Raw genomic sequence first — 13555 nt, 5'->3', positions numbered from 1 at the left:
TGGGTTTTATTTTAGCTGAAAAGGAGTTAGTGGGAAAAGAAAATTGGAAAAGAGAGAAGTAGAAGGGAATGCAAATTGAAAACTTTTCTTTTCTGTTCAAAGCTAATTGAAATTTTTCATTTGGAATTGAATCGGCACAATTTTATTTTTTTCATGAAAAATTAGAAAATTTTGAGAAAACCAAACAATTTTGTGAAAATAATTGTATAGTTTGAAAAAGAACCCCAAACCCTTTCTGATAAAAATACTGACACACTCTGGTGAAAACTTAATTGGAACATAGAATGTATTTTAACAAAATATAGACAACCACCAAAGGATGATTGGGTACCTTGTACTGGTTAGCAAGGTTGTGGTCTGACATTGATGTGTTTACAGTGAATCTTAAAACCACTGAAATGGAGACTGGACTTTGAGGTTTGTTGTGCATTCCATACCTGAATGAAAGCAGTTACAGAGAAATGTATCTCACTACAGCAACCTCTTCTGAGCCAACTAGCCAATGGCCTTCTTTCCTCCTCTTCCTCAAAAATACCCTGGGTACCCCCAGCTGCTTTCAGAAAGGAAGGCTGGTGGTTCTTCTCCCTCTCCTGCCATTTCCTGGGGCCAAAGGGAATAGCCTCACTATTCCCCTCGTCTTTTATCTTCATTCTGGGTGAGGTGTTATGCAGGTCTCTTGCTCCCCCTAAAGTAGCCGACCTACTGCTATCACAATAGGGCAATAGGAAGGGACCACTCCCTCATATGCTGTGATATATCTGAGCTATACCACAAGGGAAAGTAGTGATCCCAAAAGTCACATAAAGAATTATAGGGTTTCACTTCCTACTGCATAATTGCTGGAGAAACCACTGAGGGTTCTAGACTAGTTGATTGGCTCTCTCCAGACTAGGTGCCTCTTTCATTATATTTTGTGGGGGTTCTGAGCAGCTGTCGTTGTGTGCTTGCACATAAACATTGTGGTACCATGTAGATGACCAGGTGTAAAATCCATCCCAAATGCCATGGAATGGCAAAGGGCAAAGAAAGCTTTGCTTTCCTCTCAGGTGACTCCTGCGAGGAGCAGTGGCTCTGAACAGAGCTACATCCTGTGCCGTGCCGGTAGACAGATGATTGTTGAACTGTGGAGACCAAATTACAGGGGGAAGTAACTGAGAGGAGAAAATATGCATTTCCTAGAGGACTCCCCTGCAATGGAATGTGTGCTGCTTGGATTACGTGGTCTATGCTGTAGAGTGAGTTCACTCGCTACACCAAAGCATTCTAAGTAAGAAATGCAATCCAGGCTTGATAACTTGTAGCTTATCTTAGTTTTATTTCTTGATGCTTAAAAACCATTTAAAAGTAAATTTTAATAGAAAACATTAAGGGGAATGTTCCTATAGCAGTAAACTGTCTATTCTTCAATGGGGCAGTTGTAATGAAGGCGGCCTCTTCAGTGGAACAGAACAAAGAGTCCTGTTAGCAAAGTGATATTAATGCTGGTACATAAGCAGAATGCATCTGGATGCAAGTTGGCTAGTCTAAGAAAAGTCAAGTTTATTTTTCAGATGCAGCTGTTTTGTTTTGTTTTTTGTTTTCTGTCTGTTTGAGTGTTGTGGAGGGTTTTTTTATGAGCAATCACTGGCATTCCTAAGCACCAAGAAATGCAGGTGAGTTCTCAAAATAAGATATGGCTCTGACAGCTGTAATGATGCTGGAAGTCAAATGTAACACTTGATATGAGCGGGTTTTAATACTTCAGTGTCTGCTGTGGATTTTGATGTCCCTACTGGACTTCTTTTACAGTAGAGGCTTGAGTGGCATTGATGTCACAACTCAGTTCAGCTATGCACTGCTGCCATTACATTTGTGTTACTGCATGTTTTTGTGGCAGCTGAGTGATGTATTTTCTTGAATTTTCTTGAAAGTTCACTGGATTTATGAAGTTAAAATTCAGTTGAAACATTTGCATGATTAAATCTGACAAATAATCTTTCAGGAAAGTACATTATGTGTTTATTAAATGAAATGGTATTTGTTCCACTTTATAATTTTAGGAACTTCCTCTCAAAAAGTTTGCAGAATTTAATGAAAAATCTGTTGTTATCTTTTGAATTAAAGTTGAAAAGTGCCATTTCTTCCCTGCAAATCAACTCAGTGATGCCTGGGTTCAACTTCAGCTAACTGCTTTGTCACCTGTGCCCTGATCTTAGTGAGGCACTAGTATAGACACTGGGAGACAGTTCTGTGAGCATTAGATGTGGAAGAGATGTTCAGATGGGTCTTGTCTTGAATTGGTGATGCCTGGAAGTGCTCCCCAGTGGCTTCATATACCTGTTAAATGTGATGGGAGAGAGAATACAGCCCTCTGGCACATGGAGTTAAAGGAGCAATTGTCTGTCATTATTCTGGGAATAGCCTGACAGGAAGGACTGAATCCATCTCACATTAACTACTGTAATATCTCTAGGGTGGGATTGCAGCAGTCCATGATAAAAAAGCACTGACAGCAACAGAGATCCATTGGTAATGCTCTGAATTAAGACACTGATTATAATAAAATCTCATGATACAGAGCTTCAGCCATTTGACTGTATTGGCAAGGAAGGAATTCCTCTCCTGCACCAGGCACAACTGTCCAGATGTATTATGAGTTTGTTTGTTTTTTGACCTGCTTCAGAAGCATCAGAGATTGGCCACAGATAGCGATGGGGTACCGAAGAGGGGGAGAGATTGTCATTGCTCTGAGGTGGATCAGAGAATCTTGTCTAATCTCCTTGCACTCAGCATAAAGTATCTGGGTGAAATGTAATGACCTGTGATATACAAGAGATCAAACTACAGATGCTCTAATGGTATCTTCTGGCTTTAAACTCTAAGAAATCTAGTATAAATATGGCCACGTCTCTTATCCATGTATTAGACCATCATCTAATCTAATCTAGCCTAGCTCTAAAATTCATTATGATCGTGTTGTGTATACTCCTGAGCAGATTCTTTCATGAGAGCAAGAACTGAAATCCACCGAGAATGGCAAAAATGCAAAGTAATATGCTCACAACAACCCTAACTGTAGCTCATTCCCTTCTTGCAGGTCAGCCCATTGAAAGAAATTCACAGGTACACAACCCACACTCTTGAATCAAAACTTGCAAGCAGCACACACAAATGTAATTGAATATGTAATATGGTAAATACTGTATATTTTATATATTCAGATTTTTTAAATAATTTGCAAATGTCAGAGCTGCACCTACTGAGTAACTGAGTAAAATTAACTCCAATTCACCTCAAGAAGCAGTGTACTTCACATTTATAAAACATTATTTGTATACATCTAGGAACAAAGAATGTAGGCCATACTGTACTTACAGGATGGGGAATCTCTCTCCAGAGAAGCAGTAACTGACAAAAAAAATTGGAGGTCCTTGTGGATAATCAGCTGAACATGAGTTCCCAGTGTGACTCTATGTCTTCCCTCCCTCTCCCCCCCCAGTGGTAACATTGGTGAATGTTTGATCTGTTTAGGCCATGGTAGCTGAAATAGTTTCTCTCTGCCCTTGCATGATTGATTGCTTCCACATAAACCTCATCTGTGTTCTATTTTGGTTGTTTGTCCATTTGGACTATGTAATTGTCTTTTTTTATATCTGTGACATATGTGCGGGGTGGGGTTGCTTGATGTTCATCTGACTTGTGTGTTCTCCCACATTTGAAATAGAATCTCCCTTTGTGTCTAGGTTTGTAATATGCCTGCTTATGTGCATGCAATACAGTATTTTATATTGGTGTGGTTGCCTGGAAGCACAGCGAGTCTCTGCTACCCCATATACTGCCTTCTCTTTTGACATAGATTTTAACTGGAATTGTGTTATATCACACTGAACAAAGTATATTGTTAAATTGAGTTAGGTCACCGGTTTCTCAGCTCTTCAGTGGTTCTGAAATGAATATGTTCCAATTGGTATCCTGCTCCAAATCAGCTTATCTTTAATATTGGTAGGGTCCTACCCCAGTGAAATACTCTGTGTGTGTGTGTGTGTGTGTGTGTGTGTGTGTGTGTGTTCAGTTGATATCCTTGGGACATAAAGTTTAAACAAACACTTAAATTGTTTGCTGGACTGGGGCTCAAATAGTCCTTGGCCAGCAATTTTAATGTTGTAACAAATTATTCTGTGGCTTCACTTGGATCTTGTGTCTGATTATAAAATTTATAGCACACATATAGTGGGTTAGTTTCTGGAGTGACATACACATCGTACATATTGTAATATGCCTCTACTTTTTTTTTCTATCAGAGTATTTTAAATCTCTCCAACACAGATTAACAAATCATAGGATTTCTTCTCCTTCTCATTCACATAGTAATAGGACATACTACTCATAGATATCTAAAGCTGCAGGGAAAAATCAGACATTGTATAATTGAGAAATATGTTATCCTAAATTACAGACAGGGTGACATTTTCAAAAGTGCTTATATGATTTAGGCACTCTAGCCCCATTAACTAAGGGTTAAATTTTCAAAAGAGCATTGGGAACATAAATCAAGTTTTCAAAAGTGATTTATGAGCATAAGTCCCACAGACTTTCAATGAGTCATAGGTTTTGGAGTTCCTAAATCCCTTTTGAAAATGGGATTTAGCCCCCCTGGGACATAAACACATTAAACATTTGTTCCTGATGTCACAAAGCATATGCCAAGGAACAGATTTAAGGTTGCATGTGCATACCACTTTAAATTTGGAGTTCTTTAACTTTTGAGTACTGTGACAAAGCTCTGTCCTTGCCTCCATGGGTCCCACGTTTCCTGGCAGATTTTGCTAGCCTCAGAGGCTCACTATGACCCTCCACGTAACCCTTCTCTCTCTAGAGACAAGGGTCACAGTCTACTGAGCCATTTTCATCATAAGCCAGCGAGGGAGGTGAGGAGAAGTTATCCTTCCTTGCACAGTCTCTGTTGTCTCCCAGTCTCAGTGATTAATCAGGGGGCAAAGGTGGGGGAGGGGAGCCCAGGCCCACCCTTTACTCCGGGCTCCAGCCCAGGGACCCTAATAGTACCAGCTATGGTAGCTGACCTTTTAGAAACATGACATGTACAATTCCCTGGGCTACTTCCCCCACAGCAGCCCTCACTTCCTCAAGCTTCACTTCACCCTTACCTCAGGGCCTCTTTCCTTGTGCCTGATATGGTGTGTACTACTCAGCCTCTCCAACAGCGCAACTTCCTCCCACAGCTCCTGATGTGCCCACCCACCTGACTGATTGGGAGGCTTTAACTAGTTTCAGCCAGCCCCTGATTGGCTTCAGATGTACCAATCAACCTAGCATTCTCCCTACCTTCTGGAAAGTTCTTAATTGGCCCCAGGTGTCTTAATTGACCTGGAGCAGCTTCCATTTCACTTAACCTGGTACAAGGGCTTTGTTTAGCCTGGAGTTAATATATCTATCTCCCACTCCTTTTCTATAGCCATCTGTCCTTGCCCTCTCACAGTACTTAACAATACAGATGCTTAATGATTCCTTAAATATCGCCTTTCTATGTGAAATATAGTTGTGGTAAGTAAAATGTTTTTTAATGAAAAGCTTTTACATTATATCAAATACTGTGCGTATGAATATATTCGACAATCTGTTTATAGATATACATACACCAACAATTATATCTGCTAGGATAATTATGTAGACAATTCTAATACTGTCACACACAAAATTTACTGTTTTTCCCCCCCATAAATCTGCACATCATTTTTCACAGTGAATCTTACTCAGCAATTATTTTGGAAGCAATTCCCAAACTGAATGAAGATGTTATTTTCTTAGAATGGTTTTGGGTTGATACATAGTCTGTTTAAAATTCAAAAGCTATGACTGTGTATGAGCTAGAGTTTTCAAACTATACGTTATTACACTTTGGAGGGCATTTGAATATATTTGGTTGGGAAATATCAAAGTTGTTTGTTTGTTTGTTTTATTTGTTTAGTGAACAGATTGGTGGCTACTAAGTAAAACAAACCAGCTACATACTGCCTATTGCTGGATCAAGGAATAATAAAAGAGTTTTTATTTTACTTTTAGAAAGAGTACATAGTTGCTCTTTCTTAATGTCTCAGCTGACATTTCATGTTCACAATTTATGCATTTCTAATAAAATCCATAAAATGTCAGCATGTTCTGTAATAGGGCATTTCTGGAAAATAACCTTTGCCTGCATTGCATTTGGGCTCCATGCCATCTTTTATTACCAGGACATTGCCTGATAAAGTGTCTAACCTCACTTTCCTGGGTAAAGGCAGATAGTGCTGCATACACCACATGAGAAGTCTCTCACATAATTTTTTTTGGCTTTGACAAAAAAAGGAGCTTAAGGCAGCATTTGTTCAGAATTGCATAGTATGAAGGGGGAAAATAACACTTGTCAGGAAAGCTACATTTAAATCCACTAAAGTGGGTGAAGTTGACTGTGGTTGCAATAAGTGTAAAATTCCATGTAACATATAGACCCCTCCTTGCTGAATTGTGCTGATGCCATCCAGAATTGCAGGTGACAGCATGCCATCCAGGATGGTAGTTTCATGTCGCCAGCTGGAGAAAGAAGCATCATTCCATGTGTAGGGCTGAGAGAAAGAGTTGTGAGTCACTGCTTGCTGCTGGTACTTTCTGTGATGGTCTTGCACTTACTTCCTGGGGTTCCATGTGTGTTTAGCAACTCTTTGGCTGACCCGGGCATGTTTTTGCTTCAATAGCATCCAGCTATACTGCCTGTGAGATTAGTTAGGCACATCTGTGTCTGCACCAGTTATGTTAGTCTCCCAAAACTGTTCCCTTACCGTGAGCGATTATTCGTATTATATTCTGAACGTTATCTGCCTTCTGCTTCAGAGCAAGAGCATGATTTGCCTTTGGTATAGATGTCAGGCAGTATTTTCTCAGAAGATATACCTCCTATTAATTTAAATGTACATCTTCAGACAACAGGGATGAGTGCTATATATTTCTCACACATCTCTTAGGGAGCTGAGACTAGAACTCTAACCATTTTTCTCCAAAGCACAAGCTCCTATTATTCGAGCTTTTTCCTTGCAGGAGGAGTAAGTCCCTTATTCTCTTTATAAAAGAACAGGAGGACTTGTGGCACCTTAGAGACTAACAAATTTATTTGAGCATAAGCTTTCGTGGGCTACAGCTCACTTCATCTAAGGTGCCACAAGTCCTCCTTTTCTTTTTGCGAATACAGACTAACACGGCTGCTACTCTGAAACCTGTCATTATTCTCTTTATGTCAGCCACTGGAGGGCAACATCAATCACCCATATGCCCACACAAGCAGTACATTGTAAATAGCTAGGGTAGTTTGTCTAATATTAACTAACTTTGCTTCTGAACTTAGAGATGGGTTGAAAGCTAACTGTTCAGGTCCCAACACGACTGAAACTTGGTTTGTGGCTTTCCTCCAGCTCTACTGAAATGCTACATGCAGGCATGTTTTCAAATTCTACCAAGACAGCGATCTGTTGCTTCTTTAGCATGGTGCCCATGTGCAATGGTGGAGCCCTATTGATAATCAATATTATTTTTGTTCTGTCTTAGCTAAGTCTCAGTACAGAAGAATAACAAATGAAAAGCTATTTTGATAGAGTAAGGGGAAATGGCTGAATCCCTCTCCTCAAAAAGGGTCACAAATATGCTGAAAAAGAAGCATTAATAGATGCCTGTATCCTGGATGACATCAACCATACACATCGGTCCTCATACGTTCTTAGGCTTTAATACAGCAAAGCACGTAACCATTTGAATTGCTTTATTAAAGCAGGACCAATCAAAGCAAGCTGAGTCACAGATTTCAATCATGCTTTTAAATCAGTAAGCAGGATATCTAGATTTAAACCATTGATTTCAATTATGTTTTGTATTTGTATTTTTTTTCCTAAAAAAAGGTTGATTTTGATTGGTGTAACCATTAAAACATATTGATTTGCAACTAACAATAGCTTTGATGCTAAATTTGGTGCTTCTTTTTTCTAACCAGGTGAATACACTATGTCTATTATATAACTTAACTTGCATTTATTCAGAGTCTTAATTTTTTGCATTTTTATTATATTAGAAAAATGGAGAATGATACATTTCTTATTTACTAGATGATTAATTTTTTACTGGTGATTTGTCAAGATCTTTGGATTAAAATTAAAAATCAATTAAATATGCACAAAACAGCATTTTATCTTTTTTTATTAAATAAAACTAACTTAGATGTTCTGGATACATGGGGGGGGGAGTTTATCAAAAAGTATATCAAAACAAGTTTTAAATTTAAAACAAACTGATTTATTAAATAAATGAAGTATTATCTGTATTAAAAAATTGAATGTTTTGCTGTTGGTCACCATGTCCTTCAAGATTTTACAACTGGTCAATCTCACTCTCTCACACCTAGATTATATTCATAGATCGAAAGAGGAAAATGAGCTTTTTCTGTTTTTCAGGTCCCAATTGGTTTTTTAACTTTGAATGAACTAGTCATTGACCTGAACTAGGTGAATAAACTGAAATGAAGGAAATATTCTCTCTGCACCTGCAGAAGAGGCTATTGCTGTTGAAAGCTGGTTTAGCACTTTAGCAAACTGGTTCCAGGTGCTTAGCCAGTGACTTCCACCAGTTCAGTGGTTTGACTCTCTTTAAAACTTTGGCAAACAATATATATGACTCATTTTTTTTAAAATTTAATTTAAATAATTGTAATAGGTTGTTTTATATATTATATATATATATAATATATGTTAACAACCTATGTTAAGGCTTATATATATATATATATAGGTTGTCAATTTCAAATTTTATTTTAAATAGTTTTATTAAAAATCCCAAACCTTTATTTAATTAAAATTTTAAATAAATCTGATTTAAATAACAAAAGTGTTTTTTATTTTTTAAAAAATCATTAATATTTGTGTACCTTGCATTGAAGTCAAAAGGATTATTTACATGCTTAAAGTTACACATGAGCTAAAGGAAAAAAATTATTAAAACTGCCTACGTCCCATTTTCAAAAGAGACTTAGGCTTTTAGGAGCTTAGGGTATGTCTACACTACGAAATTAGGTCGAATTTATAGAAGTTGGTTTTTTTGAAATCGGTTTTATATATTCGAGTGTGTGTGTCCCCACAGAAAATGCTCTAAGTGCATTAAGTGCATTAACTCGGCGGAGCGCTTCCACAGTACCGAGGCAAGCGTCGACTTCCGGAGCGTTGCACTGTGGGTAGCTATCCCACAGTTCCCGCAGTCTCCGCTGCCCATTGGAATTCTGGGTTGATATCCCAATGCCTGATGGGGCTAAAACATTGTCGCGGGTGGTTCTGGGTACATATCGTCAGGACCCCGTTCCCACCCTCCCTCCCCCCGTGAAAGCAAGGGCAGACAATCATTTCGCGCCTTTTTTGTCTGCTGCCAGCCAAAGATGTAAAGGATAGATGGAGTGGGTCAGAACAAGAAATAGACCAGATTTGTTTTGGACTCATTTTCCTCCTCCCCTGTCTAGATCACACTGCAGTCAGTCACAGAGAAGGCGCAGCGAGGTTAATCTAGCCATGTATCAATCAGAGGCCAGGCTAACCTCCTTGTTCCAATAACAACGATAACTTTGGTGCACCACTTCTTATTGGAACCCTCCGTGCAGTCCTGCCTCAAATACTCCTTGATGTACAGGCACACCCTTTGTTGATTTTAGCTCCCTGAAGCCAACCCTGTAAGCCGTGTCGTCAGTCACCCCTCCCTCCGTCAGAGCAACGGCAGACAATCGTTCCGCGCCTTTTTTCTGTGCGGACGCCATACCAAGGCAAGCATGGAGGCCGCTGAGCTCATTTTGGCAATTAGGAGCACATCAACCACCACACGCATTATCCAGCAGTATATGCAGCACCAGAACATGGCAACGCGATACCGGGCGAGAAGGCGACGTCAGCGCGGTCCCGTGAGTGATCAGGACATGGACACAGATTTCTCTGAAAGCATGGGCCCTGCCAATGCATGCATCATGGTGCTAATGGGGCAGGTTCATGCTGTGGAACGCCGATTCTGGGCTCGGGAAACAAGCACAGACTGGTGGGACCGCATAGTGTTGCAGGTTTGGGACGATTCCCAGTGGCTGCGAAACTTTCGCATGCGTAAGGGCACTTTCATGGAACTTTGTGACTTGCTTTCCCCTGCCCTGAAGCGCATGAATACCAGGATGAGAGCAGCCCTCACAGTTGAGAAGCGAGTGGCGATAGCCCTGTGGAAGCTTGCAACGCCAGACAGCTACCGGTCAGTTGGGAATCAATTTGGAGTGGGCAAATCTACTGTGGGGGCTGCTGTGATGCAAGTAGCTCACGCAATCAAAGATCTGCTGATATCAAGGGTAGTGACCCTGGGAAATGTGCAGGTCATAGTGGATGGCTTTGCTGCAATGGGATTCCCTAACTGTGGTGGGGCTATAGACGGAACCCATATCCCTATCTTGGCACCAGAGCACCAAGCCGGCGAGTACATAAACCGCAAGGGGTACTTTTCGATAGTGCTGCAAGCTCTGGTGGATCACAAGGGACGTTTCAGCAACATCAACGTGGGATGGCTGGGAAAGGTGCATGATGCTCGCATCTTCAGGAACTCTGGTCTGTTTCAAAAGCTGCAGGAAGGGACTTTCTTCCCAGACCAGAAAATAACTGTTGGGGATGTTGAAATGCCTATATGTATCCTTGGGGACCCAGCCTACCCCTTAATGCCATGGCTCATGAAGCCATACACAGGCAGACTGGACAGTAGTCAAGAGCTGTTCAACTACAGGCTGAACAAGTGCAGAATGGTGGTAGAATGTGCATTTGGACATTTAAAAGCACACTGGCGCAGTTTACTGACTCGCTTAGACCTCAGCGAAACCAATATTCCCACTGTTATTACTGCTTGCTGTGTGCTCCACAATATCTGTGAGAGTAAGGGGGAGACGTTTATGGCGGGGTGGGAGGCTGAGGCAAATCGCCTAGCTGCTGGTTACGCGCAGCCAGACACCAGGGCGGTTAGAAGAGCTCAGGAGGGCGCGGTACGCATCAGAGAAGCTTTGAAAACCAGTTTCATGACTGGCCAGGCTACAGTGTGAAAGTTCTGTTTGTTTCTCCTTGATGAAACCCCCCGCCCCTTGGTTCACTCTACTTCCCTGTAAGCTAACCACCCTCCCCTCCTCCCTTTAATCACCGCTTGCAGAGGCAATAAAGTCATTGCTGCTTCACAGTCATGCATTCGTTATTCATTCATCACACAAATAGGGAGATGACTACCAAGGTATCCCAGGAGGGGTGGTGGAGGAGGGAAGGAAAATGCCACACAGCACTTTAAGCACAGCACTTTAAAAGTTTACAACTTTAAAATTTATTGAATGACAGCCTTCTTTTTTTTGGGCAATCCTCTGTTGTGGAGTGGCTGGTTGGCCGGAGGCCCCCCCACCGCGTTCTTGGGCGTCTGGGTGTGGAGGCTATGGAACTTGGGGAGGAGGGCGGTTGGTTACAGAGGGGCAGCAGTGGCAGTCTGTGCTCCAGCTGCCTTTGCTGCAGCTCAACCATACACTGGAGCATTCTGGTTTGGTCCTGCAGCAGCCTCAGCATTGAATCCTGCCTCCTCTCATCACGCTGCCGCCACATTTGAGCTTCAGCCCTGTCTTCAGCCCGCCACTTACTCTCTTCAGCCCGCCACTTACTCTCTTCAGCCCTCCACCTCTCCTCCCGGTCATTTTGTGCTTTCCTGCACTCTGACATTATTTGCCTCCACGCATTCGTCTGTGCTCTGTCAGTGTGGGAGGACAGCATGAGCTCGGAGAACATTTCATCGCGAGTGCGTTTTTTTTTCTTTCTAAGCTTCACTAACCTCTGGGAAGGAGAAGATCCTGTGATCATTGAAACACATGCAGCTGGTGGAGAAAAAAAAAGGGACAGCGGTATTTAAAAAGACACATTTTATAAAACAGTCGCTACACTCTTTCAGGGTAAACCTTGCTGTTAACATTACATACATAGCACATGTGCTTTCGTTACAAGGTCGCATTTTGCCTCCTCCCACCGCGTGACTACCCCCTCAACCTTCCCCCCTCCCTGTGGCTAACAGCAGGGAACATTTCTGTTCAGCCACAGGCAAACAGCCCAGCAGGAATGGGCTATACTGAGTGTCCCTGAAGAAAAGCACCCTATTTCAACCAGGTGACCATGAATTATATCTCACTCTCCTGAGGATAACACAGAGAGAGAAAGAATGGATTTTGGTTGAATGCCAGCAAACATACACTGCAATGCTTTGTTCTACAGTGATTCCCGAGTATGTGTTACTGGCCTGGAGTGATAAAGTGTCCTACCATGAAGGACGAAATAAGGCTGCCCTCCCCAGAAACCTTTTGCAAAGGCTTTAGGACTACATCTAGGAGAACCGCAAATGCCAGGGCAAAGTAATCCTTTCACATGCTTGCTTTTAAACCATGTATAGCATTTTAAAAGGTACACTCACCAGAGGTCCCTTCTCCGCCTGCTGGGTCCAGGAGGCAGTCTTGGGTGGGTTCGGGGGGTACTGGCTCCAGGTCTAGGGTGAGAAACAGTTCCTGGCTGTCGGGAAAACCGGTTTCTCCACTTGCTTGCTGTGAGCTATCTACAACCTCCTCCTCATCATCATCTTCTTCGTCCCCAAAACCTGCTTCCGTATTGCCTCCATCTCCATTGAAGGAGTCAAACAACACGGCTGGGGTAGTGGTGGCTGAACCCCCTAAAATGGCATGCAGCTCATCATAGAAGCGGCATGTTTGGGGCTCTGACCCAGAGCGGCTGTTCGCCTCTCTGGTTTTCTGGTAGGCTTGCCTCAGCTCCTTCAGTTTCACGCGGCACTGCTTCGGGTCCCTGTTATGGCCTCTGTCCTTCATGCCCTGGGAGATTTTCACAAAGGTTTTGGCATTTCGAAAACTGGAACGGAGTTCTGATAGCACAGATTCCTCTCCCCAAACAGCGATCAGATCCCGTACCTCCCGTTCGGTCCATGCTGGAGCTCTTTTGCGATTCTGGGACTCCATCATGGTCACCTGTGCTGATGAGCTCTGCATGGTCACCTGCAGCTTGCCACGCTGGCCAAACAGGAAATGAGATTCAAAAGTTCGCGGTTCTTTTCCTGTCTACCTGGCCAGTGCATCTGAGTTGAGAGTGCTGTCCAGAGCGGTCAGAATGGAGCACTCTGGGATAGCTCCCGGAGGCCAATACCATCGAATTGTGTCCACAGTACCCCAAATTCGAGCTGGGAACGTCGATTTAAGCGCTAATCCACTTGTCAGGGGTGGAGTAAGGAAATCGATTTTAAGAGCCCTTTAAGTCGAAATAAAGGGCTTCACTGTGTGGACGGGTGCAGGTTTAAATCGATTTAACGTTGCTAAATTCGACCTAAAGTCCTAGTGTAGACCAGGGCTTAGAGATGCTTTTGAAAATGGCATTTAGACTCCTAATCGAGAGCAACTAGGTGTAAGCTGTTTTGGGTGGGAACTTGTCCCCTCTGTTAGCACAGTGCCTAAGCCACTGGG

General features: G+C 42.2%; 1 protein-coding gene across 1 annotated transcript; it reads right to left on the bottom strand.

Annotated features, from left to right (window-relative positions):
* Positions 1 to 11375: 11375 nt before the first annotated feature.
* On the bottom strand, positions 11376 to 13261 carry LOC140908381 (uncharacterized). Its single transcript, XM_073335359.1, has 2 exons — positions 12505 to 13261; positions 11376 to 11917 (listed from the first exon to the last, which is right to left on the bottom strand). The coding sequence occupies exons 1-2, from the start codon at positions 13085 to 13087 to the stop codon at positions 11376 to 11378; spliced, it is 1125 nt and encodes a 374-aa protein (XP_073191460.1). The 5' UTR covers positions 13088 to 13261.
* Between the last annotated feature and the right edge of the window lie 294 nt (positions 13262 to 13555).

The sequence above is a fragment of the Lepidochelys kempii genome, chromosome 3 (assembly GCF_965140265.1).
Source record: "Lepidochelys kempii isolate rLepKem1 chromosome 3, rLepKem1.hap2, whole genome shotgun sequence".
Classification (NCBI taxonomy): Eukaryota; Metazoa; Chordata; order Testudines; family Cheloniidae; genus Lepidochelys; species Lepidochelys kempii.
This window is presented reverse-complemented; position numbering and strand designations above follow the sequence as displayed.

Excerpts from the sequence above, each read along its gene's own strand:
- LOC140908381 (XM_073335359.1), bottom strand. The coding sequence starts at position 13,087 with ATGCAGAGCTCATCAGCACAGGTGACCATGATGGAGTCCCAGAATCGC. Across the intron at positions 11,918-12,504 it reads AGGCGGAGAAGGGACCTCTG|CTGCATGTGTTTCAATGATC; the intron begins GTGAGTGTACCT and ends TTTCTCCACCAG.